At 45.8% G+C, this 14,243-nt stretch overlaps 2 protein-coding genes across 5 annotated transcripts in view; both read right to left on the bottom strand.

The window, feature by feature from the left end:
- Positions 1–1,509: 1,509 nt before the first annotated feature.
- On the bottom strand, positions 1,510–4,875 carry tbx16 (T-box transcription factor 16). The gene is made up of 9 exons (XM_061261740.1): positions 4,860–4,875; positions 4,385–4,541; positions 4,066–4,168; positions 3,396–3,560; positions 2,922–3,068; positions 2,750–2,820; positions 2,567–2,655; positions 2,237–2,456; positions 1,510–1,948 (listed from the first exon to the last, which is right to left on the bottom strand). The coding sequence occupies exons 1-9, from the start codon at positions 4,873–4,875 to the stop codon at positions 1,510–1,512; spliced, it is 1,407 nt and encodes a 468-aa protein (XP_061117724.1).
- Positions 4,876–11,668: 6,793 nt separating this feature from the next.
- cabin1 (calcineurin binding protein 1) overlaps positions 11,669–14,243 on the bottom strand; it is a 71,476-nt gene continuing 68,901 nt past the window's right edge. For all 4 annotated transcript variants that reach the window (XM_061259874.1, XM_061259876.1, XM_061259877.1 and 1 more), the window contains one exon: positions 11,669–13,753. In XM_061259874.1, the coding sequence (XP_061115858.1) occupies positions 13,610–13,753 (144 nt within the window). In that variant the 3' untranslated portion in view covers positions 11,669–13,609. The remainder of the gene's footprint in view (positions 13,754–14,243) is intronic.

The raw sequence follows: 14,243 nt of genomic DNA, 5'->3' as shown, positions 1-14,243 counted from the left end.
AATTGTGACATTTTCTCTTTGGCAAATATGCTTCTCTTTGCATCCAGATGCAAAATCTTCCCAAGATGTATCTCTATGTAAGAAATAGAATTACCCAGCAACAACAAATCAGCTAAGATCAAGGAAAAGTCTATTTTACTTAAGTAGCTGAATTAAAAATATATATTGACTCGTTTAATGTTTACAGAGAAGATTAATGTTAATCTATGACTGCCCAGTTAACACTTGCTCTTTGAACTACTTTTGGTTTTCTAAATCATTTTTTACTTTGACATTAATGACAAAGACCACAATATGTGACTGCGGAGGAGAAGAAGCGGATCTTAATGTGTCTATCAGGGAAAAGTCACAACTATCTCCAAGAAGGAAATAAGACACAAGCTCATTTAGGATCTGACACGGGTGTCCTAATTACTCTTATCAACCAAGCCAGTTTACAAGTCAGGTCTATTTCATTTCCCCCAGGCTGGCCGGCTCTGGTTCCTGTCAGTGCACCAAATGGCCTCTTCCTTCTGGAGTGATTTGTGGATCTTTTGGGGCTAATGTCAAACACTGAAATGCACAGGCTTCTCAAATGCACACGTGTTTCACCCTTCAGCTTGAAGCTAACTAAAGTGAAACACTGACTTCTGCTATAGAATCTGCTTTTCTCATAAATTCTCCAGTCGATTTTGTTGAATTGTTTCATATCTTCATTGTTTATTTGGCACGTGAAGCATACAAACAGAACTTACATCAATTTGGGGCACGTTATACCTGTGCGTCAGTCACTACTCCCAATATTTTAGAAATACACGTTCAGTAGTGTTAACAAATACAGGCATTTTAGCTCCCCTCCCCCCATTTGACATGGCTGTATATCAATGATTTTACAACAATGGCACAAGTTACTTTTTTTATGAAACCAAAAACTCTTTCATGAGCTTTCCCAAGGCCATTTAATTTTATTATTATTTTTTTCATTTGGCATTTCATAATTCTATTTCAATAAAACACTTTATACCAAACAAAGATTCTAACTGTTTTTACAAAAATAATATTTAACAACAGGGGAGAAATAAATTGCAATCAAAAAATAAATAAACATCTGAAAAACACACAAAAGCTTCTTTATGTCAATAAAGATCTCCCAAAGGATGGTATATGAGCTTCACAATGACATCATTTTAGAGTCCTTTGGGAAAAGGGGTCATGATATGTACAAAACAGCAGAACGGCGACAAGCTGATACTGAGCCGTGAGATATCAGTTAGCGTCTCCATAGGGGAAGCTGTTTAAGCATCTCGGCATGCTGGCTCCAGCCTCCAGCCCTGGGCAGAACATCTTACACGAGGCCTGGCGACACAAGAGCAGGCGCAGCGTGCGTGCTCACACCATCGGTCAGGAAGCGAGCAGGGTAGTACAGCAGCAGCAGGTAAAGGAATCACTGGCAGGCGCTGGATTGTGCAAGTCCGCAGCCCCCCGCCCTACGGTGGCAGGAGCGCTGGTCTGAGGTCAGTCTGGTGCCCTTCACCAGCAGGAGTAAGAGAAGAGCGGGTACTGGCTCCAGTCAGCTACGTTGCCGTGGTGATACCCATGATGCACTGCTTGCGTGCTGTACTCTGCGGGCAGGTGGTGAGGAGGAGGAGGAGGAGGGTACTGGCCAGGGGCAGGGCCGCTCCACTGACCGAGGGCTTGCTCTGTGCTGTAGGGGGCGTACAGGTGGTGTCCCAGCACCCCTGGCTTGCTGGCAGCGGGCATGGACATGTTGAGGACCCCCGGGTAGTCCTGGGGCCCGGGGGGAAGCTGTGGGGCACAGGAGGTGGGGCCCATCTCCAGGGCGTGCGGCTTTGGGACCTCGTGCTCAGGGACCGTCGCCACATCGGGGACCCTGGACTCGTAGCTGGGCCGTCCAGTACTGCTGCCCGCGCTGGAGGAGGGAGAGGGAGACTTTCCATAGTCATGATTTCTGCAGAGAAAAGAGGAGGACAGGGTCAGCATCAACCGCAAGGCCAGACTGCATGATTCACACAACCGTAACACAAGACTGCATGATTCACACAACCGTAACACAAGACTGCATGATTCAAACAACCGTAACACAAGACTGCATGATTCACACAACCGCAGAGAACTGCCCTAACCCACGCCCACGACCCAACCATGGCGATTCACTGTGGCTCAGTTCACGTTTAGACAGGGTGAAAATCTGTTGCCTCTGTCCTGACATGCGTGCGTGGCTAGACTCGGTCAGTACCTGTAGGGCTGGTAGCTGGCTGGGGTGGGCACCAGCTGCTCCGAGTTGTAGATGTCTCGGGCGTCGGCGCCCAGGGGTGAGTCTGTGCGTATGTTGAGGGACGGGTCCTGCTCAGGACCCCAGGGCGAGTAGCGCTCCTCTTTCACAGGAGCCCCGTCTTTGCTCTTGGGGTGCGCCATGTGCTCGTCTTCATAGCCGTTGTATGGTGACCTGCGGAAATCTGTCAGAAGAGACAAGAAAAGGTCAGTGGCAGAGCTCTGGGGAAATGCATGCTGGTGTGCCTCTGTGTCACGCAGTTCAGTAAAAAAAGATGGCAGTAGAATCCAGTACCTGGAGAACTCTCATCCTGAGACTCCTTGTCCATGGGGTTCATTTTCTTTGCCATTTTCTCTGGATAAGGTTGACTTCTGTGTGCACGTCTGAAGGGAAAGAGAGAGATGTGTTCACATCACAGAGATGGCTATCATGTATCCACTGGAGAAAAGGCTCTGGTGCAATCATCCTTATAAGTACCTTTTGGTGTTGGTGCCCTCGTCCCTGAAACCTTTGGCAAAGGGGTTGTGGTCAATCTTCAGCTTGGTGATCTGTAGGGAAAAGCCGGAAGAGTCCATTAGATCACTGGACTGTCAAAGCATTGCTCTGAAGAATGGCGAAAGGTATGCTCAGTACAGTGCCTGTCACTGACCTTGGTGTTCTGGTAGGCGGTTACGGCAGTGAAGGATGTCTCGGGGAAGGTGAAGGTCTGGAAGACGCTCCAACGCACGCTGAACAGGTCGTCGGCCTGCACGATGTGGAAGCGTGGCTGGTAGCGGTGCATGGAGTGCAGGATGATCTGAAAGGGGGCAGTGGAACAGTCAGCACAGCCTGCAAACATACCTCCCACCTTCCTGTGCATCTGTGCCAACATTCCTCATATTTACTACGCGTTTGGCAGGTATTCTTACTCACACACAAGCCTGTTTTTGCAACATTCATAAACAGCAAGAATTTCACAAACATGAGCAACTGCACGGAGAACAAAGTTTGCATCATAAGTACCATAACAAGTACCAAGTAATAAGAACCAGTTGTTCTGAATAGCTGTGAGTTAATATTAGCACACTAATATTGTGTGACCGCAGGGCTACTAGAGAGTGTGGTTTATAGGTGTGAGACTTACATGGCCATGCTGGTCCAGAGTGTTGTTGGTCAGCTTAAGCTTCAGGAAGGACACAGGCTGCTTCATCCAGTGGCTCCCAGGGGCCGGAGAATCTGGGTGCAGGTAGGTCCTGCAGGGGGGCTGGGGCTCTGCCTTCCCTGCCACCTCCCACTTGTCCTTATTCCACTGCAAGGGGTGAAGAGATACAGAGAATCAGCAATCTGGATTCAAATCAAACAGTCAAAAACTATAGAGTGGACTGACTGATGTGCAAAGTGAATCTGTTGCGGGAGAAGGAAGGTGCACTCAGAGCGAGTGGAGGTGATGGTGCTATCTCATTGACGTTTTTTGCTGTACCACCCACAGAGAGGGGGAAGGGGGTCTCTAATAGAGTGGGCACCCTGCGGGGGGTAGAATAACAGGAAGAGATAATGCCCTTTGATGTCCCATGCCAGCACGGTGATTAACAAGGACTTGGGTGGAGCTGCGTCTGGAGACGGCCAACATTGGGAGGAATCAATCACCCAGGGCCCTGCTGTTTGATCCACAAAACGTCTTTGTGGCTTCAATACATTTCATTAAATAAAATGAGAAAATATTTTTTCAGATATGCTAATGCCAAAAGCATTCTTATTAAAAACCAAAAGTGGTGTTCCCAGCACTTAATTTATGAATAAAGGAGTGCTCTCACCTTGTGCCTGAATGCATCAATCGGAACCATGTCGACCAACATGATGTACTTGGCATAGGGCAGCAGTCCAGACAGGTTGATTTTACAGTGTGGAAACATTCTCCTGAAACACGAGCACACATACAGCTGTTAGCATCAACCCACAACATGCCTATTGATCAGAACCAGGTCTGCATCGCTATGACAGAGAGTTTTTTGGTTGCACGCTTTACACCAAAAATAAATCGACACTAATGCCGCATTCTTTGCAGCATGCCAGTGTTTGCATGCGAGTGGTTTCCAGTAGAGATGAAGTGCTCTGCACGGGGTTCTCTCTCACCTGCCCTGCTTGGTAATGATCATCTCTGTCCCAACCTCATGGAAGGCCTTCCACAGGTAAGAGTCGTCCAGTGTCATCCTGACGTTGCCCTGGTGATAGGAGTCCGGACCCCCGGCCACGGAGGACGATGAGGGGACGCTGAAGTTGTGTTTCAGATCTGGGAGGGGGAGAGGGTCGTGAGACAAGGCCAACAGAGCTGTAGATCAGGAAGGGCAGGCGGATCCAGCAAAGCACAAAAGCAGAACCTTAGCAATGCGAAATATCGAAACTTGCATACGCAAGATAAGATACATGCAAGCACAATATGAATGCCAGCATGTTGAAGCACAGCAAGTTCATTCCTGCCTTTTGCGCAAACTAATAAAGTTGTCACAATGCAAGAAAAACATTCCTGCAGAATGGAACTATGCGTTATATGGTGGAAACTCATTCGGAAGCAGATCTTCATGAGAACACTGTGGACCGGGACACTCACCGCGGATGGGCTGCATTTTTCCAAGTCGATCTGGCCAGTACAGGAAAGGGTTCCAAGGAAGAAAGGAAAGCGAAGTCTGCAGAGCAGAATTAATGTCCAACCGTCAGCGGGCTCTGCAGCTCCACTGTGAGCTCTCAGTAAGGTCCACAGGTAGCGTCTCAATGCTTAGTCCAGAGGAGGTATGGGGAAGGAGTGAGGTCCTGAGTGTGAATCTGCAGGAAGGGGTGTCCTCAGCTTTTAAGGGGAGTCCTGGAGTAGGAGGGGCCTAGGGACCCATTCCCTGCCTTTGAAGTGGCACAATGAGTGGCCAATGTCCACAGCTGATTGGCGGGGAGGTGAAATCAAAGGGACTTAGCAGAGCCTTGATACCGTCCCCACAGGAAGGGGTTACGGAGGAAATGCATCTTTATTAACTGCTAAGAGACTTTTAAACAAATATGGACAGGCTTCCCCTCTTCAGGAGAGCCAGCCACGGTGCTAAAATCCCTGTACAGATCCAGATAATCTGCGTCAGAGGAAAGAAACCCGCAGAGGGAAGCACAGCATTTGTTGTTCCTGCAAACAAATATACTCATTGCTACCTCTTTATTAACTAACTGACAAAAAGAAGACAAATGGTATTTTAACATAGCAGTGCTGATGATTGCATTATTGAAGTTAGTGAGTTTTCTCAACTTATTTAGATAATGTTGCTTTATTGTAGGTATTTAATTGTGAAATGTATTAATTTAAAGGAAAAATATGTGTTGCAAAATACCTTCATCCAATAAATGTCCGCAACAAGTTTGCGGCAAAATGAAGTAATGTATGCATATAAAAACATTAGAAAGAAAGTAGCCAGGTACCAGTACAAACTATTAAATATTGCAAACAAATTCTTCTTTCATACTATGGTAATGACAGAAATTCAGAACCACCAGTTATTGAATGACATATTATATTGTGATAGAAAAATATTGGATTATTATCTAAATATCCATCTATGTATACATACTGTACACTACAAAAAACGCAAATAATTTGAAGGTTTAATTTAAAGCATTTGTGTCTTAAATTTAGGCTTAAAATATTACTTCACCACCTTTTTGTCTAAATAAGACAAAATGATTGCCAATGAGACCGTTTAAGATTTGCTAAAGGGGTAAGACAATTACACTTTTATAACACTTACAAATAGTAATATTTTCAACTGTAAATAGGATTTTAGTGTCATTACAAGACCAAAACACTTGATAAGAGATTTTTTTAGCAGTGTATGCTGCTGACATGGCATTTTTCATTATATTGATTATATTTGAAATAATTGGTTCTTGAAAAAGTCTTCAAAATGGAAGCATAAGAAACATAATTTTATTAATATTCCTATGAGAGTAAGAGAGGGATACATTCATCCATAATGTGACTGAGCACATCCTGGCCCACTGGATGTTTCTCCAGGTGATGGCTACCTGAAAGCCCAAGGGGTGGGACTGTATTCAGGCTGGAGAGGCAAAAGGGGGCAGGGTTGTGTATTGGGGAGTCTAGACAGGACATTGTTCTGATTGATAATCTCATTAGGCAAAGTTTCTGCTGTTGGCCAGCGTTCCTCTAGGAGGAAAGGAACTGTATGGGCCAGCACTTAGCAGTTAGCTAAAAAGGCTGCCAGAGTCTGCTTTACAGAAAGACTAAAAAAGAGACCAGCTTGGGGCAAAGACCTATCTCCCCTTCACAAGCCCCCCTCCCCAACCCAAACCCAACCTCTCAGCAGCACACAGCCCATCAGCCCAAATCCACATCCCACATCCCCCAGGGCCCTCAGGTCAGCCTGGATCAGAGTGCAGTTACCACGTTTGTCCCCTGTCTATAGAAATGCTAAACATGTTTCACAGTGCTTTAGCTCTGCTCTTCCTCCACTGTAAGTAATGTATTCAAATAAATATGCATTGTAACTTAGTTTTTAAGTTTTTAGAAGTTGCATCACATGCTCACTTTTGTTAATTCTGTTATTTTGTTTATTTAAGGAAACCGCTCTTATAGTGCCCCTAAATAAGTATGTAGAGGAGCTACATTCCAACTGTCAGTTTTATCTCAGACTATGAAGGTGGTAAAGTATAAGCAACGCAAGTATATATATATTTTTATACCTTGTGGTTCCGTATCAGTGGCCAACTAAAATATAATACTGATATTTATTTGTTGAAAATAATCTTTTTGTTTGTAAGGCCAAAAGAAATCAACTTTTTCTTCCTGCAGAGTGTCTGACCTCCCAACTACAGATGAATACGTAGGTAATTCTGAATGATGGCTGCTATTAAGACACTCTGCATGACAGTTGTTCTGCTGCAGTGAGACGAGGCCTGGCTGCACCCTGGCCCCCAGGCCCGGGCATGTTAGAACGAGTTCATTCGTTTTGCAAGGCGCTGCGTAATTCTTCATTTTCAAAATCCAGCGAATCCGTATGTTGCCCTCTCTATCCGCCATGGTGCAAAACAGATTTGATCAATCCGTCTGTTTCATCGCCTTGCTTTTTGGATCTGTTACCGCCGAATAAAGTGAGGATGAAAAGGCTCCCCAGAGCAGAGGCGGTTTAAGAGGCTGAGAGGTGTTTATGAGCTGAAAGCCCAGGCTGTCAGAATATTGACTGTGCCCTGAGTGGACGAGTGAGTGGATGTATATTTGTCCCATCGCTCATACAGATCCATACAAAGGGTAAGAGGCTATCCTTCAGACTTTCACACCTGCATGTTGCAGCCCTCGTATTAACATTAAAAGGCCATTTTGTCAAAAAGGGAAGGGAGGAATACGCTGCCCCCAGCCGTAACTGTTCCCAACAGTCGCTCCGCCGTGGGCAAACTCCTCACAGTTTTCAGGGACCTCCTTAACGTGTGATGTAGTTTCAGCCTACTCGTGTGAAACCAATTGTTGCAGGGGAGTTATTAATTACAGGTTTGGTGCGACTCTCCTCACTCTGCACTTCTGAGAAGGTTTGCATATTCCCCAGGCTCTTCATTTCATCTCGAGCGTTAGAATTTTCCAGAACCTTGCCCAACTTACAGCTGTTATCATAAGCCTACCATAATCTTCACAGGGCCTCTCAGGCAAGAAGAGTAAGGCTAAGCTACACAAGAACTTGAACTTGCTTATTAAAATGGATAACATTTGTTTTTTCAAAGAAATTGCATGCATACTGAATACACACACGCACACCATTTCTAGTATCAGGACTTTTGTGCAAAACCATCGTGCCTTAAGTATTCATATTTTAGAGATGTTTTTTACTAACAAGCATTCCTTTCCGAAGCTAACTTCATACAAAACAAATTATGTGGCAGATTTGATATTCATGGGCCCTTTCAAAGCAAACTCCTTGTTAAAATAAAAGCATCGGCAAGGGCTGCTAACAGCGTAGTTCCTCTGTTTATTTGAGTTCTGGAGCAGTTTGGCACATTGTGCTTACAGAGGGATTAAGGCTGCGGCCCTGTGTGAGTGTGGCTCGGTGGTAGAGCTAAGGTGTATGATTCAGCAGTGCTAGTGTCAATCTCATTACGTGCCCAGAATGGAGGTGGCAAGTGAGCACAGCACTGGACACAGCAGAGGACCCGGGCAGAGAAGAGAGGGCCGGCAGGTCTGTGCAGACCAGTCACATTCTACAGCTGCTCCTGCTCAGGTGTGGCAGACCAGGGAGGCTCTAATTCCTATACTCCAGAGACGCACACACACACACACACATCCACACACACACAAACGCAAACACACACGCACACACACACATAAACACACACACATCCACGCACAAACACACATACGCATCCTCACACAAACGCAAACACACGCACACACACACACACAAACGCAAACACACACATACGCACACACACACACACACACACACACACAAACGCAAACACACACATACGCACACACACACACACACAAATGCAAACAGACACATACACGCACAAACGCAAATGTCACATTAGACCCCACCACCCCAGGACTTCAATTATAGGAGATTGTTTTGAATGCTGCTGTCAATCAAGGCCTCTGGAATCATCCAAACTCCTGATCTCTATATGGCACCCCAGAGCACACACACACACACGCAGGCTAAAACCATGGCACCTGTTGTGTGTGCATTCGCTATACTGTACTGTAACCTCCATAAAACCAAATTTTCCCATGCCAGTAAAATAAACTGTCTTCATCTGAATGGTGCAGACTGTTGGTCTCTCTGTAGATGTGTGACCAGGCATAAAGGTTAGCCATAGATAGCCTTCCAGACTTGACTGTGCTATTTGTCGAAAGCTTCTGAGCTTCTGAGGGCACAGGTGGGTGCCCGGGGGTACCAATGCCTACGGTGGGATCAGGGGAGTTGGGCAATGGGAGAACACACCGCTCTGTCCATCATTCATCCTCACGTGTCACGTTTCCGCTGCTCTGAGCCAGCTTGCAAAATGGAGCCATGTCACCATATTTTACATTCTGATTGGACGGTATAGGCTTAAATCTTACAAATTAAACTCGCCCAGCAATGGTCCTTATACAGATTAGTTTTTAACAGAAGTGTGTTTTAGACACAAATGCGTTCACACCCCACTCACACGTGAAGGAGAGCACGGGGCGTTGAGGGTGGATTATATTTTAGAGAATTCGAGAGCACTTTAATACAGAACAGGAATGTTATCGCTCAGAACAAATGACCCTGAAAGGAGACATTAGCTGCAGTAACTATTGATTAGCCTCGTCCCATCTGCTGATGAGTCAAACTCTCACACACTTCGGAAGGTCTGACAAGAAGGCATAAAACTCCTTAACTATTCAGTGGCAAGGGGTGAAATTTCTTGAACCGGAGGACGAGTTGGAGGCGACATGTCGAGGCAACTCGGGGCGGGGAGAAGCCGCACGCTCAGGAATGCACAGAGGCCCAGGGAGGAGGCTGGCTCACAGTTCGAGTCACCAGTGGTTTTGTTTTGCCAGCTGCAATGTCGTTCTGCCTCACGGCCAGTGCACACCTACGAGTGACATAATCGGACCAGACCGTGAAGAAAAAAAACATAAAACCTTCCACGAGGAGACCAGACCTCTCCCCTACCCTGACTGGCTTCATTCAGGCCCATCGACGTGCTGCTTCCCTCCTGATGGGTCGCCAATGGGCCGGCCGGCTCCCTGTTCGGGCCATCCTGGGGCAGGAGCCTGTCTGCGCATTGATCCTCTCCGCCACCGATGCTCTACGTCCGAGGTGTCAGCCACCGGCCATTTGCCTTAACTGTCGAGCGCAGGAGATCTGTGCAGTTAACAGCTGCCAATACACAGCCGGTGCAGAGGATCAGACGGCCAGAGCCAGGGCCCATAAAGCAGCCCTGCAGTGCCCCGACGAGAAATCTCACACCTTTCGCCCACATTAGCCATGCAGCGGCCCTTTTGATGCCTTAATTGGCCACTTTGGGAGGCTGCAGCCCCTGGCACACAGAAAGGCAGGGACTCTGATGTTAGCCTAGCAGCAGCTAGACCTGCTGCCTGCTAACCCGAAGCAAGCAACTGCGCTCTCCACCACATCTGAAATGCAGTGAAAATCATGATAAAAAAAGATTGCCGTTGGTTACATCTGCCATTAATTTAAGTGGTTATTGCATTAATGTAATTTCCCATTTTTGTTTTGAGTTGAAACAGAGTGGCTTTTTAAACACGCTTTCACATTATTATTGTAGTAAACACATTTAATTCCAGCTCGGTGGATGTTCCTGGCCCCTGAGTCATTCTTAATAACACCATCTGCTGAGCCATTTAAGAATATGAATGCAAACACATTTGGAAGCATAATTGAAATTGCGTTCATGGATTGCATTACTGAAAGTATGGAAGAGAGGATACATTTGCAAATATGGGTGCACATTATAAACTTTAGTCATATGGGTGCACATTATAAACTTTAGTCAGCCGCAGAATTTGTTTCTTTGGATGGTTTAAAAAACACGTCAGCTCCATCCTTGAAACATAAAAGAGGCAGAAACTTAGTGCCCTGTTAAGACCCAGATAGATCTCACTGGGGGTTGGGGGTGACTGGCACCTGTGAACAGGAGGGCCGGCTCCTCCCCCTCTGGTCTCAGAACGACACTGATGTCACAACTTTAAAACGGTGAGGACAAGAGCACATTTGGCCCTCTTCATAAAAACAGCCCTCAAATTTAGCTTGGCTGGCAGAGGTGGGGGAAGATGACACATTCCCAGCACTTCATAAGAACTTCTGGAAGTTGCTAATGAGGGCTAATAGCCCCCTCATGTCAGGAACTTCTCACGTGGCCACAAGTCCTAAGCCACAGCGTTACATTGAGATGGGTGGTCTGTAATGCAGAGCCCACAGCCAAGGCCGCTTTCCTGACACAGATAAACAGGCAGTAAGGGAGAAACACAGCGCTGCTTATCATGGGTCTGGCTGTAGAAATCAGACATTTCTTAGGATGTGTAGCTAGTACATGTCTGCTTATTAAACGTATTAAACCCTGGCTGTCACTTTAGCTGCAACAGTAGCACAATGCTAACAGAAAATCTTAAATCGGGGCTTTGGTCATCATTGGTTCAATAGACAAAACACAACAGCCGAGTGTGACCCTCAACACATCTGGATGTGAGCATTTGAGTATTTTCAGATCCACATGACTAATTCTGCTCTTGGAGAGCTGAATGCAGCAAGTGCAGTCACTTCAGACAAGCCACATTCAGCTCTCCCCTTTGTGTTCCTGATGAAAAATAACTGAATCGTGAATTTATCACAAAGCCATCATTAACCCCAGAGAGGACACTAGTTAAAAAGCAGTCAGAGCAGACAAGAGTGTGGTATCAAGTGTATTTTTGGTTTTTAACATCTTTAATGCAGCAAGTCAGTATTCAGAGTACAACATCTCCCCCTGGTGTCTGAGTACAGTAAAACTCAAATCTATTCCCGACCAGAAGGGATCCATTTTCTGCCATGATACATTCCCATGTGAAGCGCAGCAGAATACAAAACAGCATCAATTTACACCAGAAAAATACAAACATACATTTACAGGTAGTTCAGCGAGACTTGACTGTTTCCCTCATAATTATTTACAAGGAATTTTCTTTTTGTTTAAAAATGCTGCTTTAACAGTATTCCCAGAAAAATACTGCAAATATCCATCTTCATATAGAAAACAATCTGTATAAAAACATTCTTTGTCTTCAATTTATTTTTCTGTAGTTAGACATTTTAAATATATTGTTTAAATGTACACTCCAAAATTGATCCATTGAAAAAAATAATTGCTCCGACAAAAACCAAGAGCATCCATGCGTCCATCTTGCCACCGCTGGCAAGTGAATCACTCGTATATCTTCAAAGAAATGACACTTTCAATAAGTATGATATGTACAGAAGCCAACTGAACGTATCCTTAAGTTTTCAAATGAAATCTCTCCCCGAGCCCCTCTGACCCCCCAACACCAGATTCTGCCACCTTGCTAGTTGCAGAATGTTCAATCCCTCCATGTGACAAAGAATTTTACTTGTGACCATCATCCCTTTGGAGGAAAAAAACAAAAACAAATACACACATGAACAATAATGTAAACACATTAAAGACACAATATAACAAGGACTTGAAGCAAGTTTGTTTCGGCAAAAGTAACTTTGATACAAACGGTGGTAATTACCAGCTCGTAAAAATACCAAAGTGTACCGCACTGACAATGTAAACCGTATGTAAACCCGTCTCCTGGAGACGCTGCACTTAGCGGGATGTCTCTTGCATGTAGCGCAGTCCTGAAACCTGCACTGCTGAAGTCATGCCTCCACCCTCCAGTCTGTCAGTTACTGTTGGTGTCCCAGCAGGTCAAACTCAAACAGGGGTCTCCGAAAAATCATTCACAAACAAAAGAAGAAACAGCTTGCAGGAGTGATGTCATCTTGGCACGTGATTTCAGCACCTCAGATGGGATTTGAAAACTGCTTGTAAAGTTTGGCAGCAGCTGAAGGCTGCAAAAACGTAGTAAACATAACGATTCTAGTTTCACTACATGTAAAATATGTATAGACCACATCACTCTTATAAACAAAAGACTGGAAAATTGCATTGCAGTTGGAGAAATTATCTGCATAGCACAAGGGTAGGCAATGATCCACCATTTTTAACTGAATATGTGAATGACTTCAAATCACTATTTTGCTGCGGGCAATCTTGTTTGACAAGATTGCCATGTACTGGGTGTAGAAACATGTGCAGCTGGTCAGTGTGATGGAAGAAAATGGCACTTTGCTGGATTGTTCTAGAGCAGAGCTATCGCCGTGCCAACGCTACTTAGCAGTGCAGCGCAGAAACCGCCGGGCTGAACACTGCGGAAAGAGGAAAGCCCTTCGCCTGAACACGTGTAGACAGCACATACAAACACAAGTCAGAGGTGGACAACACAGGAGTCAAACCCGCAGCAGTTACAAATACTGTCCTCCAGATGGGGGGGTTAAAATAAAATAAAATAAAACAGAGGTCACCAGAGGCAGGTGTATCAGCGTGGAGTGGATTCCGTCTGGGTACAGTCTCCAAGCAAGCAGAGAGAGGGACGGGGCGGGGACGCGGTCAGGGGGAATGCGGTCAGGGGGGAAGTGGTCAGGGGAAAACGGTCAGGAGAGAAGTGGTCAGGGGAAAGCGGTCAGGAGAGAAGAGGTCAGGGGGAACCCGGTCAGGGGGAAAGTAGTCAGGGGGAAAGCGGTCAGGGGGAGAAGCGGTCAGGGTGGACACGGTCAGGAGTGACACGGTTTAGATGTCCATGTAGTCGTCCTCCTCGTCCGTGTCACTCTCCAGAGACGACTCCTGGCTGGAGGTCTCCTGCACCTCCAGGGCTGGCTGGCACAGCGTCTCCTTCTTCACGTTAGCGGCCGACTGCGAGGCCAGGATGACGTTCTGTAGAGGCACAGGGGACGAGGGGAGATCAGTAATTATAAACAATAATAATGAGTTATTTAGCTGACGCTTTTATCCAAAGTGACTTACAGGGGGACAATCTTCCCTGGAGCAATGCAGGGTAATCAAACCGGTACCCTTCTGTTCACTGATACCTATATCCTAGATTACCCCCTCTCAACCGAGACATCGCCCCCCTCATCGACTCTGCTGTTCTTCCACATATTCTCATTTACCTCCCATTACATTTGTTAAGGAAAAATGCCCTTTTTAACATTTCACAGGTGAGCATCGTCTGATGAAACAAATCCAGTAAAAAACACAACAATAGCTATTATTCTCTTTAACTTTCGTATTTATTTGCAATACCCCTTGTTGACCTTGCTGTAAGACCAGAATGTGCTAGCTGAGAAGCCGAGACATTAAGGTCAAAGGCTGTCTGTCTGCTGGAGAGAGACAGAGAAAGACTCATAGTAAGCACTTAATTCAG

Source organism: Conger conger, chromosome 11, assembly GCF_963514075.1.
Source record: "Conger conger chromosome 11, fConCon1.1, whole genome shotgun sequence".
Classification (NCBI taxonomy): domain Eukaryota; kingdom Metazoa; phylum Chordata; class Actinopteri; order Anguilliformes; family Congridae; genus Conger; species Conger conger.
Note: the sequence above shows the minus strand (reverse complement) of the source record. Positions and strands in the feature narration are given on the sequence as shown.

Excerpts from the sequence above, each read along its gene's own strand:
- tbx16 (XM_061261740.1), bottom strand. Across the intron at positions 4,169-4,384 it reads ATCATTACCAAGCAGGGCAG|GAGAATGTTTCCACACTGTA; the intron begins GTGAGAGAGAAC and ends CTCGTGTTTCAG. Across the intron at positions 2,821-2,921 it reads CCGCCTACCAGAACACCAAG|ATCACCAAGCTGAAGATTGA; the intron begins GTCAGTGACAGG and ends TTTTCCCTACAG.